Source organism: Mustela putorius, unplaced genomic scaffold (genome assembly GCF_011764305.1).
Source record: "Mustela putorius furo isolate JIRA1106 unplaced genomic scaffold, ASM1176430v1.1 tig00003853_pilon_pilon_pilon, whole genome shotgun sequence".
Taxonomy (NCBI): Eukaryota; Metazoa; Chordata; class Mammalia; order Carnivora; family Mustelidae; genus Mustela; species Mustela putorius.
In genome coordinates this window covers 50,738,238-50,760,912 of record NW_025422005.1, presented here as the reverse complement: position 1 = coordinate 50,760,912, position 22,675 = coordinate 50,738,238, and the positions used below count along the sequence as shown (strand labels likewise).

General features: G+C 36.0%; 1 protein-coding gene and 1 pseudogene across 14 annotated transcripts in view; both read left to right on the top strand.

Annotated features, from left to right (window-relative positions):
* Positions 1-22,675, top strand: part of DOCK7 (dedicator of cytokinesis 7) — a 221,160-nt gene that overhangs the window by 52,983 nt on the left and 145,502 nt on the right. For all 14 annotated transcript variants that reach the window (XM_045064651.1, XM_045064650.1, XM_045064649.1 and 11 more), the window contains exons 8-12: positions 4,590-4,656; positions 5,781-5,930; positions 10,315-10,395; positions 12,985-13,150; positions 18,570-18,712. In XM_045064651.1, coding sequence (XP_044920586.1) covers positions 4,590-4,656; positions 5,781-5,930; positions 10,315-10,395; positions 12,985-13,150; positions 18,570-18,712 — 607 coding nt within the window. The remainder of the gene's footprint in view (positions 1-4,589; positions 4,657-5,780; positions 5,931-10,314; positions 10,396-12,984; positions 13,151-18,569; positions 18,713-22,675) is intronic.
* LOC123387468 lies at positions 213-392 on the top strand (annotated as a pseudogene).

Below are 22,675 nucleotides of genomic sequence, written 5' to 3'. Positions count from 1 at the left end.
CCCAAACAGTGACTCCTCTTGAGTTCATAACCATAAGCTCATGTACCATCTCTGTGGTTCAAAAAACTTCAAGACAAAAAACTCCAAGGCAACAATGTAGTCCAGATTTGTGGTGCCGTTATTATTGGACAACATTGATTATAAGTCCTAATAGAGTCACACATGTTGATAAAATTGTTCAAAGCTGTATTTTGAAAATTGTATGGAAGCAAATGTGTTAAAATACACCACACTAAAATCTGTTCTTATCAGTTTAATATGTGATGTATTCTCTAGCCAAGGATGATATATTAAATGGATTTTTGGAACTAGGAAGTAGAATAGGTTGCTTGCTCCCTCCACTCCACACATCAACCCAGTACTGGAGTACTTCCAGGAACAGTTCATCCTCTCGGGGAATTAAGGAAAAAATACACCCCACTTAAAAAAAACAAAAAACCCTAAAAAGAATAAGCCAATATTTTACTAGTTGTGTGTTTTGGTAGGCCTCTGAGTGATTAAAGATTGCCTGTGTTTAGATGTTTCAGAATTCTCAACATTTCAAATAAATGAGCACTTACAGTGGAAACAACAACAACAACAACAGCCTTTTTGCAGCTTAGTAGCCACTGGGCATCTAATGCTCAAATGGTATTTCTTCTTTTTTTCTTTTTTAATTTTTAAAAAAGATTTTATTTATTTATTTGAAGAGGGAGAGAGAGAGAGCACGAGTGCACAAGAGTGGGGAGAGGGAGAAGCAGACTCCCCACTGAGTGGGGAGCCCAATGCAGGGGCTCTATTCCAGGACACTGGGAGCATGACCTGAGAGGAAAGCAGATGCCCAACTGACTGAGCCACCTAGACATCCTTCAAATACTATTTCCTGACAAACTCAAGCATACATATGTTTGATTGCATGGGAGTAATACAATACGCTTTTTAAAAATTTTCTGACTTAGATTATGTACTGAACCTATGAGGAGTATACATTAAAAAGAGAAAAGATAAAAAAGAAGAAAACAACCTCTGTGGAATTAATTCCCTTTGTATAATGGAAGAGGCTTTGAAACTTTAAAAAAAAAATCAAATTATGTAATCTCATTGAAAAAATTATTGTCCTGCTTTAGGAGGAGCCTCTCTTATGTGAAACACACTGTTTTTTCCCCTCAGGATTTTCAGCCTTTGTTCATCATGCTAACAATATGGATCTCTAAATATTGTTCAGGAGTATTTAGAGAAAGTTATTATACATGAATTTTATGGTGCTAAGTTACAAAATAGGTTATTTGAATAAGTAATAACCATTTATTTTACCTTTGATCCATTTTTGCTTATTTTTATGTGAATTTAGAATTTATATGAATGTGCAAAGGGCCAAAAGGAGACAGGGCAGTTTTGAAGCACTTTATGAAATAAAACTAGGTATCAAGACTTAATATGAAGCTACATAATTAAGACAGTATACCATGGACACATAAGTAGATAAACCAGCCAATGGTCTAGAGCCAGAAAAAGACCCATATGTTTATGGATTTTTGATTTACTATTTAAGTGGTGTGACAGTAGTCCCCCTCTTATCCATGGATTCAGTTACCAGTGGTCAGGTGCTGTCTAGAAGCAGATGGTGATTCTTCTTGAGGTATGGCCAGAAGGTCAATAGTAGCCTAATCCTATTTTGTCATTCCTCTCACTTTATGTCATACACAGGCATTTTATCCTCTCATACCATCGTAAGGAAAAGGAGGATGAGTGTAGTACAATAAGACATTTTGAGAGAGAGAGAGAGAGAGAGAAACCACATTCACATATCTTTTATTACAATATGTTGCATTAGTTATTCTGTTATTAGTTATTGTTGTTAATCTTTTACTGTGCCTAAAGTATAAATTAAACCTTAAAACAGATTATATATGTATTGGAACAAATATAGTATCTATAGGTCTCAATACTATCCACAAGGTTTCAGGCGTCCTTGGGGGTCTTGGAACACTTTTTGCACATAAGGGAAAACAACTGTATAGACAGTGGGGAAGGTTATCTTTTTAATAAATTGGCAGGACAGTTGGATTTCTGTTTCTCCTTCTCTGTCATACAAAAGGAGAAGATATTTTCAATACATTCATTTGACATAGTGTCCATATACAGAATTCATAAAGAAGTATAAATTGATGAGGAAAATGTCAAATAAGAAATAGAAAAATGGCCCAAAAGAGGATACCTTTGTGGTTATAACTATATGAAGAGATGCATATTAAAAGTCCATCAAGTGGGGCGCCTGGGTGGCTCAGTGGGTTAAGCCGCTGCCTTCCGCTCAGGTCATGATCTCAGGGTCCTGGGATCGAGTCCCGCATCAGGTTCTCTGCTCAGCAGGGAGCCTGCTTCCCTCTCTCTCTCTGCCTGCCTTTCCGTCTACTTGTGATTTCTCTCTGTCAAATAAATAAATAAAATCTTAAAAAAAAATCCATCAAGTGTGGTACCACGTACCTACTGGAGTCAAAGTTCGAGCGAGTGACACTAACAGGTGGTAAAGAGGTTGCAGAGTAGGCTTTGTAGAGGTTAAGCTGTGTAGACAGTATCACCAAAATCCCTGTTCTTTTGGCTTCTGCTAAGTCCTGCTTTTAAGTCCTGCTGAGAGGCATCAGCAGGAAGTCAGAGGGTGGAAGAGCGTGAAATCAGGGGTATTTATTTCCTTTACTCATTCCCTGCTAGGTTATATCAATTGGTCATCTCCTTCTCAAAAAGCCACGGTTTCTGTGAAAGGCCCTTATGTATCTTTTCTTTTTAAGTTTTGGCTTCCACTTCCAAGGTCGTCTTTAGGTCAAGGATTGGTAATGACTCCCTGCTATTGTTATCCCCAGAGAATTGTACATTCTGTAGTTCTTCCTAAATCTTGTCCAAATCTTTGTGAATCACCTTTCATTAAATTCTTAATCCAATGCAAATATGTTATCTCCAGCAAGGAGATAACTTTTTTCTTTTTTCTTTTCTCTTTCTTTCTTTCTTTCTCTCTTCTTTCTTTTTCTTTTCAGAGAGAAAGAGAATAAGCAGGCAGAGCAGTAGGCAGATGGAGTGAGAAAAGCAGTCTTCCTGCAGAGAACCCATGTGGGACTCAATCCCAGGACTCTGGAATCATGACCTGAGTCAAAGGCAGATGCCTAACCAACTGAGCCACCCAGGCAGCCCATGACTTTGATAATACTTTTAGGATTAAAAAAAATGAGCTGTGTGAAACATGTCTTTTTTTTTTTTTTAATTTCTTTTCAGCATAACAGTATTCATTGTTTATGCACCACACCCAGTGCTCCATGCAAAACGTGCCCTCCCTAATACCACCACCTGGCTCCCCCAACCTCCTACCCCCCACCCCTTCAAAACCCTCAGGTTGTTTTTCAGAGTCCATAGTCTCTCATGGTTCACCTCCCCTTCCAATTTCCCTTAACTCCCTTCTCCTCTCCATCTCCCTATGTCCTCCATGTTATTTGTTATGCTCCACAAATAAATGAAACCATATGATAATTGACTCTCTCTGCTTGACTGATTTCACTCAGCATAATCTCTTCCAGTCCCGTCCATGTTGCTACAAAAGTTGGGTATTCATCCTTTCTGATGGAGGCATAATACTCCATAGTGTATATGGACCACATCTTTCTTATCCATTCGTCCATTGAAGGGCATCTTGGTTCTTTCCACAGTTTGGCGACCGTGGCCATTGCTGCTATATACATTGGGCTACAGATGGCCCTTCTTTTCTCTACATCTGTGTCTTTGGGGTAAATACCCAGTAGTGCAATTGCAGGGTCATAGGGAATCTTTATTTTTAATTTCTTAAGGAATCTCCACATTGTTCTCCAAAGTGTCTGCACCAATTTGCATTCCCAAGAACATGGTTTTTATAACCTTGACACTATTGACTTTTTTGTCTGGCTAATTTTTCGTTGTCAGGGACTCTCCTATATAATGTTGAATGTTTAGCCGCAGCTCTGGCCTCTACTCATTAAATACCAGTAATGCTCCTGCAGTGATGATAATTTTAAATGTCTCCAGACATTGCCAGATATCCCTTTGGGGGCAAAACTGTCCTTTGTTAAGAATCACTGCTCAAGGGGCGCCTGGGTGGCTCAGTGGGTTAAAGCCTCTGCCTTTGGCTCAGGTCATGATCTCAGGGTCCTGGGATCGAGCCCTACATCGGGCTCTCTGCTTGGTGGGGAGCCTGCTTCCTCATCTCTCTCTCTCTCTGCCTGCCTCTCTGCCTACTTGTGATCTCTCTCTGTCAAATAAATAAATAAAATCTTAAAAAAAAAATTCATTCACCAAGTGCATTTATACATAGACAAAAATCTAGATGGATAGGCCCTGAAACTGTTTATTTTGGTTCTTGCCATGTGGTAGAATTTTGTATGCTCTTGTTTTTCTCTGAAATTTTTTTACTTGTTTTCTTAGTTTTTTGTTTTTGTTTTTGTTTTTTACATTGAATATATGGGATTACCCTGGAGGAGGTAATGGTTGATTTAGACCAATAGATATACATGGAAAAGTGTTTCAGAAAGAAGGGGTAGCATAGATGTTATAGCACAGATGAAGAAAGGTTAAACTCTTTTTTTTTCTTTAAGGTTTGAAATTGAAATTGAACCCATTTTTGCAAGTTTGGCCTTATATGATGTCAAGGAAAAGAAAAAGGTAAGGGTATATTGTTTGAATATAGTCTTTTGTCACAATTCTAGGTTTCAGAAACTTGTTTTTAATTTGTTTTGTAAGATAACTTAAAATTTTTTGAGAATTGTTAAACATATCTTTTAAGAAGAAAATAGAAATTTAATTTATTGAGACTTGTTTAATATTTTCTTAGTATAAAATAGTTCAGTTGATACCTAGTTTTTTATTTAAAGGAGAGAGTTTCAAAAAGAGGTGGCAGAAGCAGCTTTCTTTTAGTTTAAGAAAAATTTAATATAAGAAAGGCATTTTAGGCAACAATGTATAAAGGATTAGAATCATTAGGAATTTTGGTTGATGCAATTTTAAAATTCATTCTAGCTAAAAGATCATTTACGTGTGCTTGAAATTTTTTGTCTTAAATACTGCTTTAGTTTTACCATCATATCTTTATTACTTTTAGGAGTTTCTCCAGGGGCCTATCTCATACTGCTTTTCTTTTTTTTCTTTTTTTAAGATTTTATTTATTTGAGAGAGAAAGTGGGAGAGCAAGTGAGCAGAGGGGAGAGGTGGAGGGAGAGGGAGAAGCAGGCTCCAGGCTGAGCAGGGAGCCCAGTGTGGGGCTCACTGCTAGGATCCAAGATCATGACCTGAGCCTAAGGGAGATGCTTAACTGAGGCACCCCTCATACAGCATTTATTAACTTATATTGTAGGGCTCCTTAATGTGTAGTAGCATCTAAGTACTTTCAATGACCTCTGCTGTCAATATATTAGAAATTTCTGTGTTGGAATTCTGCACTAGCAGCTTGTATTTGCTAAATCAAATCTGCTAAAACGTTATTTATATAATTTTTTAAAGACTCAATTTGAGGTAATTCATCTTAGTAATTTCTTTGTGTACTTTACTGCAAGTTACATTTCTAATAAGAAAGGTTAGGGATATAGTTGTTTAGAATATGTTTCTTCTATATGTCCCAGATAGTTTGTCTATTTCTTTTTGCTTTGATTTAGATATGTAAAGATTGGTCATTGAAATATATAATAAATTTTATATTAGTATAATGTTCTAATATCTATAGTGTTTTAAAACTATGTTTGATTTTTGTAAAATGTACATATTTTAAATATAATATGTGAATTTTTTTTTAGATTTCAGAAAACTTTTATTTTGACCTTAATTCTGAGCAGATGAAAGGGTTATTACGTCCCCATGTACCACCTGCTGCCATTACCACCTTGGCAAGATCAGCTATTTTTTCTATCACTTATCCTTCACAAGATGTTTTTCTTGTAATAAAGGTGAGAATAAGGTTAAATATATTAGTTTGTGTGGTGTCTGTGCACTTGTCTTTCTATTAATACCACAAGCTTTTTAGGGGCAAAGATTTTATCTTTATTTTTTCATCTTAATGTTTATTAACACCATATTGGATGTGCACTATAGGTGCTTCCTAAGTTTTTTTTGAGTGGGAGCTCTATTAGGATTCTCCAGAGAAACAGATGAGTAGGATGGAGACACACACACACACACACACACACTCAGAAAGAGAGAGAGATTGATTTTAAGGAATTGGCTCATGTATTTCTGAGGGCTGGCAAATTTGAGATGTGTCAGGGAAGGTGGTAGGCTGGCGTTCAGGTAAGAGTTGATATTGTTGTCTTTTTTCTAAGATTTTATTTATTTATTTGAGGGAGAGAGTGACAGAGTACAGAGGGAGTGTGGGAGGGAGAAGCAGACTCCCTGCTGAGCAGGGATCCCGAAGTGGGACTCGATCCCAGGACCCTGGGATCTTGACCTGAGTTGAAAGCAGAAGCTTAACTGACTGAGCCACCTAGACACCCTTGTTATTGTAGTTCTGAGTCTGAATTCCCCAGGACAGCGGACTGAAGATTCAGGCAGTGCCTCTTTTTTTTAAGATTTTATTTATTTATTTGACAGACAGAGATCACAAGTGGGCAGAGAAGCAGGCAAAGAGAGAGAGGAGGAAGCAGGCTCCCTGCTAAGCAGAGAGCCTGATACAGAGCTCTATCCCAGGACCCTGAGATCATGACCTGAGCCAAACAAAGGCAGAGGCTTTAACCTACTGAGCCACCCAGGCGCCCTCAGGCAGTGTCTCTTTGTTGCAGACTTGAGAATTATTTCTTTGGGAAACCTCAGTCTTTGTTTTTAAGGTTTTTTAATTGGATGAGGCCCACCCACATTGTGGAGAAAGTAGTCCACTTTATTCTACTGATTTAAATGCTAATCACCTCTAAAAAAAAAATACCTTCACAGCACCATGTAGATTGTCAAATAACTGGGCATGATAGCCTAGCCAAGCTGGCATATAAAATTAACTGTCATAGGAACCTAACTGTGATTTTATCACTCAGTGTTTGTATTATATAAATATGAATATCTAAATCATCAAGGTTATGGAGCAGTATGATTTGATTTTCAGCCAGTTAAGAATTAGAATTACAAACATGGGGAGGGGAATAGAGAGAAGCAAACCATTGGGCAGACTCAACTGTAGAGAATAAACTGAGGGTTCCTGAATTTGAGGTGGGCAGGGGAATGGTTTAAATGGGTGATGGATATTAAGGAGGCACTTGGATGAGCACTGGGTTTTGTATATAAGTGATGAATCTCTAGATTCTACTCCTGAGACTACTCTTACATTATATATTAACTAAACGGAGTATAAATAAAAACTTAGAAAGATAAAAACAAAAACAAAAATAAAAAAAAAAGAATAAGGATTACAAATTGTAAAATCTCTCTGTTACTAAGCTGTTTAGCTTAGGATAACTTGAACAATCATTTACCATAACTTGACCTTGACTTGAGAGAAGCCTAAATTAATCATTTATCTTTATTTCTATAAAATTATCATAAAAGGTAATGAATTTTACAATAAGGTTATAAAGTGGATTGTCATGAAATGAATCCTGTTTACCCATAGGAATAATGTCCTACTTTGTGGTCACATTGCTATGAATTCAGGTTAAAATAGGTCTTAGCTACAATGAATAATCAATCCTAGAAGCAAATATTTAGCTGCACTAGTCTTTTTTAGAGAATAAAAACAAAGCTTATTGAAAGAAACCTGCAAATAGATGGAAAAAAAAAAAAACCCAACTTGCGTTTACAGTAAGGTAACTATAACAAAATAAGCTTAAAATTATTTTAATTAAAATTTTTAATGAAGTATTATAAAGTCATAAATGTATGGCTTAATGAACTATCCCCAAATAAATACATTATGTTACCACCCAGGTTAAGAAACAAAATGTTAACCAGAATCCCAGAAACTGCCCATAGACTGTTCACTACTCCCTTACTTCTCCCCCAAAAGTATTCACTTGTGTTAATAGGATCCAAGAGTATGTTTATTTTGTGACTTGCTACTTGATTGTGTGATTAATCTTACTGCTCTATGCAGCAGTTTTTATTTTTTAAGAGATTTTATTTATTTGAGAGAGGGAGAGAGTGTGTATGTGAGAATTGCAGAAGGAACAAAGGGAGAGAGAGAGAGAGAATCCCAAGCAGATACTTCACTGAAGGTGGAGCCAGCACGGGGCTTGATCCAACAACTTCAAGATCATGACCCAGTGGAAACTGAGAGTCTGATGCCTAACCAGCTGAAACCCCCGGCGCCCCATGCCCCAGTTTAAAAATTCATTTACATTGCTATATAGTATTATATGACTATTTATTCTCTTTACGGTGATTGACATTTTGGTTAATTTAATTTTGTGGTTTTTATCAGTAATTCTGTAAACATTTGCATTTCTTGAGGATAGACATGTATTCATTTCTGTTTAGTTTTGTTCTTGGGAGTAGAATTGCCAAGTCATAGAATATTTGTATGTCGGCTTTGGTAGATGCTGTCGAATGGATTTCCAAAGTATCTGTGATAATTGCATTCCCACTAGCAGTGAGTAAGTTTCAGTTAGTTACACTTGCTACTTTACCAGGTTTTTTAAAATACTGAGATATAAACTATCTACAGTAAGATCTTTGTAGCATACAAATCTGGAGTAAACAGTTGGGTAAATTCTTCCACATGTATTCATCTGTATAATCACTCCTCAGCTCAAGACATACGGTATTTCTGTTACCTCATTACTCTGGAGGGTTCTTGTGTTTCTCTTTCTAGTGACTACCCATGCCCTTCCACCAGATAACTAGTATTCTAACTTCTGTTACCATTGCTGGCTTTTCTTCTTGAAGTTCATGTGAAAGGAATCGTATCATATGCAGGCTTTTGTGTCTGGCTTTTCACTCAATATGATGTCTGGGAGAGTATTCCATATTATGTGCAGCATTAATTTGTTCTTTTATGTATGTTGTCATGTCATACTCCTTCACATGATTAAAATGGTTTATTCATCCTTATTTGGCCCCAAAAATAATCTCTCTCACACTTTCCTGATACAAATTGACCCATATACAAATATGACTTTAGACATATCTTGCCAACAAATGCACAAAATAAATGGAGATAAAGCACAGATACTCACTGACACAGTTCAAAGCTATGGCAGCTTGATGCTGAGATGCTGAGTGGAGTGTCCAGGGAGGGAGCTGGAAAGCCCCACTCTTGCTCCTCAGGGTGTATGCTGCCTGTATACCTGGCAACTGCAAAGCAAATGTTGAATGGTATTTTTACTTGTTGCCTTTTTTTATAGAAGTGAAACTCTTTCAGTTAGCAAAAACAACTATTAATACAGGTCTTCTGTAAAAGCAGAGTGGCTGGGGCGCCTGGGTGGCTCAGTGGGTTAAGCCGCTGCCTTCGGCTCAGGTCATGATCTCAGGGTCCTAGGATCGAGTCCCGCATCGGGCTCTCTGCTCAGCAGGGAGCCTGCTTCCTCCTCCTCTCTCTCTGCCTGCTTCTCTGCCTACTTGTAATCTCTGTCTGTCAAATAAAATAAATAAAATCCTTAAAAAAAAAAAAAAGAGTGGCATAATGTAAGCTTCCTAAAAGCGGAAGATACTTGTATTTTTTTCCTTTTGATATTATTGTAAATAAAATTGTTAATTTCCTTCTTGAATTGTTCATTATTAGTATATAGAGATACAAATGGTTTTTGCATTTTGATTTTGCATCCTCCAGCTTTGCTGTATTTGTTAGTTCAACCATTTTGTGTGTGTGTGTGTGTGATATATTAGGACTTTCTGAACAAAGGATCCTATCTGTAAACAGGGACAATTTTACTTTTCCTTTCAAATTTGGACTCATTTTTTTTCTCTTTTTCTTCCTTGTTTTCTGGCTCAGACTTCCAGTATTTTGTTGAATTGAATTGGCAAAAGTGAGCATCCTTATCTTGCTCCTGATGTAAGAGGAACAACTTCACCATTGAATATCATTTTAGCTGTGGTGTTTCCATATATGGCCTTTATTATGTTGAGGTAGCTTTTTTTGTATTGCTAGTTTGTTGAGTATTCCTAGTGTGAAAGGGTGTGGGATTTTGCCCAGTTATTTTTTTTTATCAACTGAGATGATCGTGTGTTTTTTTTTTTTCTGTCATTCTGTTAGTGTAGTGCATTATGTTGATTGATTTTCTTATATTGAACCATCCTTGCATTCCAGGCTGATTGCTTTCCCCCCCAACTCTTCTTTCTTTTTATTTCCCTTCTTTTTTTCTTTTTTCTTTTTTTTTTTGGCTTAATTAGTCTTTACTTTTTTTTCTTTGACAGCTGGAAAAAGTCCTACAGCAGGGTGACATCGGAGAGTGTGCAGAGCCATACATGATTTTCAAAGAAGCAGATGCCACAAAGGTAGACTATCATGCATCTCATTTTTTCCACCTTTATAGTCATATAGTCCTTCCCCATTTCCCCCCAATCTCCTGAGTCCAACCCTAAACATCCTCAGATTTCCCAAGTTGTTATTTGGGAGAATACTATACAAAGTATATTAAGGAATTTCACTACTAATTCATCATTTTCTTTTGGCCTACCCACTTTTTTACTTTCTTTTTTATTTCCGTTGTCACCGAGCTTATGTCATATGCTGTAATTATTATTATTATTTTTTTTTAATTTTTGGTCTTAGAGGGGTGCTGGGTAGGGACAAATTGAGTGAGAGAATCTTAAGCAGGCTTTATACCCAGAATGGAACCCAATGTGGGCTCAGTCTCACAACCCTGAGATCATGACCTGAGCTAAAATTCAGAGTCAGATACTAAATCAACTGAGCCACCAGGTACCTTATGCTGTGTTGTTATTTAAAATCTCTGTTACCTGCAAACTAATTTACTCTTTACGTGTTCCCCCCCCTTGGAGACAACAAAGTTAATATAGTTTAATTCCTAAATAATGAAAGTTTTTAAAAGTAGTGATATTTTTATAAAATAGTGGTATTGATAGTAAAACTTTTCATAGCAAGACGCCAGTATTCTGGAGCTCTGTCTAGTTGCAGATAATTAAGAAATATGGTAAAAATAGAAAATGCAATTTGTTTTGCTATCAGACCACTATGTTGTAGAATTTGAATCAATTTATAAAACAAGAATAATTTATATTAAAGTTGGTACCAAATTTCAGATACCCTGAATTAGCCACAAGAATAACAGATGAGGGGAGCTTGGGTGGCTCAGACAGTTAAGTGTCTGCCTTTGGCTCAAGTCATGATCCTGGGAATCCTGGGATCAAGTCCCACATTGGGCTCCTTGCTCAATGGGGAGCCTGCTTTTCCTTCTCTCGGCTCCTGTTCTGTCTCTCTCCAATAAATAAATAAAATCTCTTAAGTAATTAAAAAAAAAAAGAATAACAGATGATCTTAGATCTTTGACCACATGATTTAATAGTTTTAATAGCCTGGAGACTATGCCTGAGGAATACTGGACAAATTACCAAAATCTAAAATATGCTTTGCTTTCTGTCTGTGAAATTTATAAGAACTGAGACTTTTCTGCTAATCAAGGTTAACCTGGGTACATGATAATGTTCTCTTATCCCTGGCTAGCTGGTTGAAATCAGGGTTAATGTATTCTGGCTTTCCCCAGGTTGTCATTTTTTTAATTTAATTTCCTGTTTTATGGAGCTCATAATTATAATAGCAACCTATTACATACGTATATAAGCTGATAGAATCAAGTACAGTGGATATCTAGTCTCTAAAGCAAGATTCTGTTTTGGAGGTATAATAGATAGGAAGAAACAGTGCTACCATTTAGTTATCCTTCCCTCTTTTCCCAGACCTGAATCTCAAGATAGGACTATGGTAGAGTATACATCCTATATGGAAAGAGCATATAAGAGATTTGGTGTAGGTTTTTACTCTTAGACCATTGGTTGGCTATCACAGGCCCCCTTAGTGTTTGTGTCAGGGATAGCCTAAAAGTTGGGCCAGCTTCAGGATATCTTCCTGATAGGCATGTACTGTTTGGACCATCAGTCTGTTTCTGGGGTTTGGTCCCTTTGTAATAATTTTTTCTTTACTTCTCTTATTACAGTTCTTGGCTTATTAGCCTGTCTGTGCTCCCCAGTCTCACCATACCTTACTCCTTTTCTTTCCATAAATTAAGGATTAGTTCCAAAGGGCTCAGCTGCTTCCATCTTTTTCAGAATAATAACAATTTAGTAAGTCCATAATCTTGAATTATTTTTTTTTTTTAAAGATTTTATTTATTTATTTGAGAGAGAGACAGTGAGAGAGAGCATGAGCGAGGAGAAGGTCAGAGGGAGAAGCAGACTCCCCATGCAGCTGGGAGCCCGATGTGGGACTCGATCCCGGGACTCCGGGATCATGACCTGAGCCGAAGGCAGTCGTCCAACCAACTGAGCCACCCAGGCGTCCCAATCTTGAATTATTTTATAGTTAGGAGTTACTGAGTAGAACATGGTTATACTTCTTTTCATAAAATGGTACTTATAATACATAAACATGTTTGGCATTTGCTCTCCTTTCTCTCCTAGGAACAAGGTGAGATAATCACAAAGAGAAATTTAAAAGACTTACTCTACATATATATTTATAGAATGGGTCGAAATTATTCAGTGGTTAAGATAAATAGTGTATACCTCTGAAAGGTATAAATTATTTTTCCATCTTTTTATAAAGAAGGTTTTATTTATTTGCGAGAGAGTGAGCAAGAGAGACAGCACTTGTGCAGGGGCAGAGAAAGGGAGAAGTAGACTCCCCACTGAGCAGGAAGCCCACAGTGGGGCTAAATCCTAGGACCCTGGGCTCATAACCTGAGCCGAAGGCAGACTCTTAACTTTCTGAGCCACCCAGGCACCCCTATTTTTCCATTTTTGTTGAGAATGGAGAATTCTTACCCCATCTTTTTATGTATTATGAAGTAGTCTTTAGTTCATTTCTTTTGAGCATAATTATATAATGTATAAAGTTTTGTTTTGCAGAATAAGGAAAAACTGGAGAAGCTGAGAAGTCAAGCCGATCAGTTTTGTCAAAGACTTGGGAAATATCGCATGCCTTTTGCTTGGACTGCAATCCATTTAATGAATATTGTTAGCAGTGCGGGGAGTTTGGAAAGAGATTCTACAGAGGTGGAAATAAGCACTGGAGGTAAGAGTGTTTTATATAAAATATTCCTAAATGTATAATTTTTTCTTTTTTCTATATAGACTTGTTTTATTTGTAGACCTTGCAGTGTTCTGAAGTATGAAAAGGTTTTCTTTTTTTGCTTTTACTCCCCACAGTTTTATTGAGATGTACTTTATATACCACACAATTCACCCATTTAAAGTGTATAATTCATTTTTTTTTTTTTATTCACAAGGTTCTGCAACCATCACCACAGTCTAATTTTGGAGCACTTTTTTGTACTCATTAGCAGTAACTCCATTCTCTCCTAGTCCCCAAACCCAACCCTAAATAACTTGAGAACTCCTTACTCTGTATGGATATGCTTATGCTGGACATTTCATATCAGTACAATTACACAATATGTAGTCTTTGCGTAACTAGTTCCTTTCACGTAGCATAATGTTTTAAAAGTTCGTCTATGTTGTAGCACATCAGTATTTAAATTTCTTTTTATTGCCAAATAATAGTGCATCGTGTGGATATACCACATTTTATTAATCCATTCATCCATTGATGCACATTTGGGTTGTTTATGTGTTTATACTTTTTGTTTAATATGAATAATGCTGCAGTTAAAGTTTATGTACAAGCTTTTGTGTGGACATATGTTTTCATTTCTTTATATATTAGAAATCGTTGGATCAAATGATAATTCTGTATTTCACTTTTTTTTTAAAAAGATTTTATTTATTTAACAGACAGAGATCACAAGTATGCAGAGAGGCAGGCAGGGATAGGAGGGAGGCAGGTTCCCGGCTGAGCAGAGAGCCCCATGTGGGGCTCGATCCCAGGACCCTGGGATCATGATCTGAGTCGAAAGCAGAGCCTTCAACCCACTGAGCCACCGAGGCGCCCATGTATTTCACCTTTTGATGTACTGCCAGGCTGTTTTCCAATATTTCTGCAACCTTAAAAATTCTACTAGCAGTGTGTGAAGGCTCCAATTTCTCCATATCTCTACCAACACTTTTATTATCTGGCCCTATGATTGCAGCCATCCTAGTACAAGTAAAGAGGTTTGTCATTATAGTTTAGATTTGCCTTTCCTTGATTGTTAATGACCTTGAGAGTTATTTTTTGCACTGGCTATTTGTATATTTTCTGTGGAGAAAGATGTAGTCATATCCTTTGCCCTTTTTTTTTTTTAAATGTCTGTTTTGTCTTGTTATCTAGTAGATGCTCATTTTTTATGTGGCTCTTTTATATTCTTGTCCTAGAGTTCTAAGAATTCTTTAGGTATTCTGGATACAAATCTTTTCTCTAATTAAGGACTTGCAGACATTTTCTCCCAGACTGTGGGGTTTTTTGTTGTTGTTGTTTGTTTGTTTGTTTTTTACTTTTTTGATGGTATTCTCTGTAGCACAGATATTTTAAATTTTGATGAATTTTCATTTCTCAGTTCTTTTGTTGCTTGTGCTTTTGGAGTTATATCTAAGAAAGCATTACCTAACCCAGTATCAGGAAGATCTACCTATATGTTTTATCTAAGAGTTTAAAGGTGTAATTTTTACATTTGGGTATAATTCAGTTCAAGTTACATGTTAAGAGGTAGAGGTCCAACGTTACTCTTTTTATGTAGGTAATGAGTTGTCCCAACACCCATTTGCTAAGCCTGTTCTTTCTCCAGCAAATGGTCTTGCTATTCTTGTTAAAAATCAGTTCATGATGGATATGTGGGTTTAATTCTGGACTCTCAATTCTATTCAATTGATTTATATGTCTAAGCTTATGGTAATACTATTCCATATTGATTATTTTAGCTTTGCAGTAATTTTTGAAAGTGGAGAGAGCGGCCCTCCAATTTTATTATCTTTTTTAAAGATTTTTTGTGTGTGTGCCTATTTTGGACCCTTGTAGTGTCATATGAAGTTTAGGATCAACTGTTGATTTCTGCACAAAGGCAGCTGGACGTTTGATAGGCATTACATTGAGTCTGTAAATCAATATGGGGAATATTAAGTCTTCCAGTTCATGGAATGTTTTTCTATTTGTTTAGATCTTAATATTTTTTCCAACATTTATAGTTTTCAGTGTACAAGTCTTATCCTTTTTCTGTTAAATGGATACCCAAATATTTTAGTTTTTTTATGCTGTTTTAAATGGAAGTGTTTTCTTAATTTCATTTTTAGAATGTTCGTTTCTTGTGTATAGAATATTGTATTGAATATTGATTGACTTGAATATTGATCTTGTACTTTGAAACTATTTGAACATGTTTATTAATAAGTTTGTCTTTTTTCTCTTCTGGATTCTTTAGAATTTTCTCTATACAAGATCATGTCATCTGCAAATAACAAAAAGGTTTACTGATTCCTTTTCAATCTGGATGTCTTTTATTTCTTTTTTCTTTTTTAATGATCTTAACTAGAACCTCCTATACAATATTAAAGTGGGAAAAGTGGATATCCTCTTCTTGTTCCTGACCTTGGGGGGGAATGCATTCAGTCTTTTATTATCAAGTATGATATTTGCTGTAGGTTTTTTATAGATATAATTCAGTAGATTGGCAAAATTCTGTTCTATGCCTGACTTTTTGAGTGTTTTTTATCATGAAAGAATGTTGGATTTTGTTAAATGCTTTTTCTACCTTTGGGTTGACTTGTATGGTTTTTGTCTTCTATTCTTTAAGTAGGGTGTATTGCATTATTTGATTGGGTTTTGGGTGTTAAATTTATCTTACATTTCTGGGAGAAGTCCTACTTGGTCATGGTATGCAAGTTTTTTGTAGATGTTAGAATATGTTTCTCAATATTTTGTTTAATATTTTTCTTCTATATTTATAAGGGATATTGGCCTGCAGTTTTTCTTTCTTATGACATCTCTGTCTGGTTTTGGTGTTAAAGTAACACTGTCTTCACAGAATGTGTTGTGAATTATTGCTTTGGTTTTTGGAGGGTTTTGTGAAGGATTGGTATTTGGTTTTTGAAAAATTGGAAGAATTCACTAGTGAAGCCATCTTGGCTCTGCCTTATTGTGGTAAATTTTTTCTGAACTAATTAGATCTTTTTATATTTTCTGTTTCACCTTTAATCAGTTTCAGTACTGTATTTCTTTCTAGAAGTTGGTTCATGTTGTGCAAGTTATCTTACTGTTGACCTACAGTTACTCATAATATTGTAATATAATCCCTTTTCTCTCTAAGAGCTGTAATGATGTCTCCTCATTCATTCCTGATTTTAGTAATGTGAGCCTTTCCTATTTTTTAAATTATCCATTTAGCTAACGTTTTTAAAATTTTCTTTTAGAAGATCCAGTTTTTTGTTTCACTGATGTGTTTCTAGTTTCTATTTCATTTATTGCCATTCAGCTGTTGTCATTTTCTTTTTTAGGATCTTATTTTTTTTTATTCAACAGAGAGAGGGTAAGAGAGCACAAGCAGGGGAGGGGCAGAGGGAGAAGCAGATTCTCCACGGAGCAGGGAGCCTGATTGATCCTAGGACCCTACATCATGACGTGAGCCAAAGGCAGATGCTTAACTGACTGAGCCACCCAGGTGTCCCTCAGCTGTTTTTTTTTGTTTGTTTGTTTTGTTTTTGAGTCCTTTCTCCTGCTTGCTTTGGTCTTAGTTTTTCTTTTTTCTTGTTTCTTAAAATGTAGGGTTAAATTACTGATTTGAGAGCTTTCTTCTTCTTTTTTAAAATATAGACATTTATAGATACAAATTTCCTCTGAGCAGTTTCAGTGATATCCCATATGTCTTGGGATATTGTGTTTTCATTTTCATACATCTTAACTATTTCCTGATTTCCCTTGTTACTTCCTCTTTGACTCATTGGTTATTTGAGAGTTTGCGGTAACTTCTACATTTTATGAATTTCCCAGATTTTCTTCTGTTACTAATTTATAGTTTGCTTTCACTGTTGTTGGAGAACATATTTTGTGTAATTTCAGACCTTTTGAATTTATTGTATTTTGTCTTATGGCTTAGTCTGCCTTGGAGAATGTCCTGTGTGCACTTGAGAAGGGCATGTATTCTGCTTTTCCTTGCTGATATGTCGTATAGATGTCTGTAATGTCTAGTTTGTTTAAAGTCTTCTGTTTCCTTATTGATCTGCAACATAGCTGTTCATTTGTTTTGTTTTTTTAAAATTTTAATTTTTAAATTTTTTATAAACATATAATATATTTTTATCCCCAGGGGTACAGGTCTGTGAATCGCCAGGTTTACACACTTCACAGCACTCACCAAAGCACATACCCTCTCCAATGTCCATAACCCCACCCCCCTTCTCCCAACCCCCCTCTCCCCAGCAACCCTCAGTTTGTTTTGTGAGATTAAGAGTCACTTATGGTTTGTCTCCCTCCCAATCCCATCTTGTTTCATTTTGTTCATTTGGTTTTGAATAATGGTGTTTTATGCAAGGACTTGGAATTAAAATTCTGTTTTGAATTCAAATTCAAGTTACGGACTATTACATGGTTACTAAAATTTTTATTGTGTGAATATTTCCCAGCAAATACATGGTTCCTCTGTAGCTGCTCATCATAGCTCATCTTTGGTTATATACATAATTATAGCATAGTAGAGACTTTTTTTTTTACACTAGAGAAATTTTAAAAAGAGAACCAGAAGATTTAGGTATAGTGCTTTCTTACTGATCTCTCCAGAAGTGCTTTTTTTTTTTTTTTTTTTTTTAAAAGCTCTATTTATTTGTTTGAGAGAAGGAGAGTGAGCACAGGGGAGAGGGAGAGACAGTCTTAAGCAGACTCTGCACTGAGTGTGGAACCTGTCTCAGGGCTCAGTGTCACAAATCTGAGATCATGACCTGAACCAAAACCAAGAGTCAGATGTTTAGCTGACTGTGCCACCCACTCTCCAGAAGTGAAGCTCCTGCTATAATCAATATGCTGAATTTTCAACTTTAATGACTTTTCCCCCTGTGTTTGGAAAGCTGCTTTAAAACAAGTTTTAAGGGACGCCTGGGTGGCTCAGTTGGTTCAGCGGCTGCCTTCGGCTCAGGTCATGATTCCAGGGTCCTGGGATCGAGTCCCACATTAGGTTCCTTGCTTGGCGGGGAGCCTGCTTCTCCCTCTGCTTCTGCCTGCCTCTCTGTCTGCCTATGCTCGCTTGCTCTCTCTCCTTCTGTCTCTGACAAATAAATAAATAACATTAAAAAAAAAAATAGATTTCCTTTAAAAAAAAAACAAGTTTTAAGGGGCGCCTGGGTGGCTCAGTGGGTTAAAGCCTCTGCCTTCAGCTCAGGTCATGATCCCAGGGTCCTGGGATCAAGCTCTCTGCTCAGCAGGGAGCCTGCTTCCTCCTCTCTCTGACTGCCTCTCTGCCTACTTGTAATCTCTGTCTGTCAAATAAATAAATAAAATATTAAAAAATAAATAAATAAAACAAGTTTTAAGTATTATGAAAATGAATATCATGCTTTTTTTCCCCCCTCGGTAGAACGAAAAGGGTCTTGGTCAGAGAGGAGGAATTCTAGTATTGTTGGCAGACGATCACTCGAAAGGACAACAAGTGGAGATGACGCTTGTAACCTGACCAGCTTTCGACCTGCTACTCTCACAGTGACAAATTTTTTTAAGCAGGTATTATTCTGTCATGTAGGAATTCTAGGGGGCTATTTGTTTGTGAAATTTTTTTATTTTCAGAAAAATTGTAATTGTACATGTACATGCAGTGTTTGTGATTTTGAGAAATTTAAAAAAACTTTTAAGAATAAGAAGTATTAGAATAAAATAATCTTATGCCTGTTGTATAATTATATTTATTTAACTGTTATAGTAATAATACATCAAAATCTATCCTCCACATTTATATCCTATTTCTCAATTGTAATATTTTAACTTTTAAACATTTATGGTATATGAATTTTTTCAGTCAGTGATTGTGTGGTTGTATCTCTCTTCCCTATCCAGGTTTTTTTGGGTTGAATTTACCACATCAATGCTGTAAGGAATAGGACTTTCAGGCCTTTGTAATGCATTTTTGTGCTAAAATATAATCAACATTTTTTATTTTTATTTTTATTTTTTAAAAGATTTTATTTATTTATTTGACAGCCAGAGATCACAAGTAGGCAGAGAAGAAGGCAGAGAGAGGGAGGAAACAGGCTCCCTGCTGAGCAGAGAGCCCAATGCGGGGCTCAATCCCAGGACCCTGAGATCATGACCTGAGCCGAAGGCAGAGGCCTAACCCTCTGAGCCACCCAGGAGCTCCTAATCAACATTATCTTTATAGGTGCATTTATAGGTCCAAAAAGTTCTTGATCAAGTATTTTATTCTTTTCAAATATGTTCTCTGTACTTCAAATCATGAATCAAATCAGGAGTTTTCAAATGCTGGTCATGATTCATTAACAGTAATGCAAATGTAATAGATAATACTCAGGTTAAAAAAAAACAAACACAGTAGAATAGAAAAATAATAGTGCATTGCACATAGCGAGGTTAAATGTTCCTTCAGTGAGATTTTTTCTCCCTAATTTTTGCATGAGTACATGCACGTGTGCATGTCCACACTAGGTTTTGATACAAAATGAATTGGAATCATGTGTATGTTTTGGAACCGAAGAAGGGGAAGTGCTAAATATTGTCCAAGAATTCCTTCTTTTGAGGAAATCCTGGCCTACTGACATCTTATAACTTGAAAGAGTAAAGTAGCTGAGAATTATCTAAAGTGGTAAGGGTCTTTTTATTATGGGCAATAGAACAAGAAAGAGTCTAGAAAAGGCCACAGTGTTATTTGGATGAAGTGATAGGCCAAATAAAGCTACAGGAACTGGGCAGTAGATTTACGTGATACAGTGACTCAGCCTTGCAGCTATGACATTTTTCTCTTTTTCTACTTCTTCAAGCACTATATCACTTCTGCACTATTTCCCAGTTCTTTTTTCATTTCTTCAGCCTACTTTATTATTGAACTGGTATTGTAACCTTAAATCAACAAGTCATCCATCCACCCACCTACCTATTGATCCAACAAATAGTTTCTGAGTGTTCAGCATGTACTGAGTATCAGTACACCCACCTACCTATTTATCCAGCAAATATTTTTTGAGCATTCACCACGTACTGGATACTATGTTGGAGACTGGTAGCTGGAAGCTAGCACAAAGTGATTGTGAAAACTTTGAATGAATGATGATTGGAAACATCAATAATAGAAAACGTTTGTTTATTTTAATGAAAAGCATTTATACTTTGTATAGTGTATTTTTAAAAATTATTAGCGTGTATAATTTTTAAAAGTATTTTTAAATAGCTAGGGTACTATGCACCAGCCAAATGCAAACTAAGTAAAAAGCAGAGATTATAACTTTAATATAGTAGAATTCAAGGTACAAGTTTCTCCTAAATGAGATACGGAAGGTAGTTCTTTTTTTAAGTTGATGAGAGATTACTAACCATGATTGCGATGTAATAATCAGCAGTGCTTATGTACAGATTGAAATTGTCAAGTCAGATTTATTAAAAGTACATGGAGATAGAAGAACAAAATTAAACCCACCCATTAGTTTTAAGAAGTGTATTTGTTGACAGGTATATAAGTTGGCATATACAGTGGTGAATACACAGTGTAGAAGTAGGGGGTGTCAGCTAGGCTCATTCACATTCAGAGACTGACTTTGATTATTTGATCTAGACTGACTTCTCTTGGGAAGACTAACGTGACTCAGGTGTCTTCCATGTCTCTCTTCTATTCTCATCCTCTAGCAGGCTGGCTTGGTCATGTTCTCATCCTAGTGGCAGGAGTTCAACAGAAGGGCCAAACTCAGTTGTGCAAATGTTTATCAGGTCTCTGCATCACATTTGCTTATTGGCCAAGACAAGTCACAGGGCCAACCCCCGGGGGTGGGAATTATGTCTCACCCAACAAAAAGCATACAGGGAGTTGAGAGTGGAGGCCAATAATAGAATCAATTTAACAGGTTAAGTAGACAGAAAAATAATTAAGTAGAGATAATCTGAATGTACTGTCAGTTAAGACCATTTAAAGATCTGACAGAAGGAGAGTGTATATTGTTTTAGCAGCTGATGGAACATTTACAATAATTAGACCACAGGAAAAAATCTTCATAAAATGAAATTCTCTAATCATGACCTAATAAAACTCAAAACTGTTTATCAAAGTATTAACAAAAATCTTGGATCACTTGGAAATTAAAAATCACATTTCTAAGTAGTGGGATAAAAGAGATCAATTCTTTACTCCGTTTAGAATATAATAGTGAACAAATGGGATATGGCTCAAGATGAGCTCACAGTAGTAATGTTAAATATGTTCATTAACATACAAAATAAGAAATATATGAACAGTGCTTAAAAACAGTAAGATATCAAGTGCAGGAGGTTTGGATTAATAAAATCCAAAGATTGACTCTTTTTTTTTTTTTAAAGATTTTATTTATTTATTTATTTGACAGAGTAGACAAGTAGGCAGAGAGATAGGCAGAAAGAGAGGGGGAAGCAGGCTCCCCGCTGTGCAGAGAGCCTGATGCGGGGCTCGATCCCAGGACCCTGAGATCATGACCTGAGCCGAACGCAGAGGCTTTAAACCACTGAGCCACCCAGATGCCCCCAGAGATTGATTCTTGAATAAAAGAGCAAAATTCTTTTGTAAGAAAAAATATTGAATTGAAAATTTTGTATTAATTAGGTGTGCTTTGGTTTTTTTGTTTGTATGCTTGTCTTTTTTCCCATTGATTGAGATTGTGTCACAGTTTTCTTTCTGGTCTTAGTAGCAGGATAATTATTCTTTTCCTTTAGAGTAGTTTCTTAAACGTATAAACAAACAAAAGCAGAATCAGACATGTAAATACAGAGAACTAACTGATGGTTGCCAGAGGAGTGAAAGGTTGGGGGATGGGCAAAATGGGTGAAGGGGAGTGGAAGAAACAGGCTTCCAGTTACAGAATGAATGGAGTCATGGGACTAAAAGGCACAATGTAACGAGTGCGGTCAATTATATTTTAATGGTGTTATATAGTAGTAAATGATAGCTACAGTTGTGAGTGTAGCATAGCGTATAAACGCCTTGAATCACTGTGTGGTACATCTGAAACTCACCTAACATTAGTGTTAGCTATGCTCAAATGAAAAAATTTTTTAAAAATTACTTGCAATCAGAAAAAAAGTGTAGTTTTTATTGTTTCTTATTCTTTTCTTTTTCAAATTTAGATAATGCTGTATATTCTGCATTTGAGAAATTTGGTGATATAAAATTGAAAAGACAAAAACTCAAATATAAAAAATTTTTAAGACTGTCATATATATGTTTCTTTTATGTCTATTATTTTTCTTTTTTCCTTTTCCTCTACCTCTAACTTGTATTGATTTTCAGCATTTTAGTGTGTTCTATAATACCTTCTAACATGAATAATGGGCTATAAGTAAATATAAAAAATTAAAATGTAGAAAATAGTATAACTCAATAAAATCGAAAGCATAAAAAGAAGAAAACAAATTAGCAGGGTAATTGTTTTTAATCATAATTATATTAATAATCTTACTTTTCTTTCTGGCTAACCTGAAAGAAGAGGGTAGGAATAT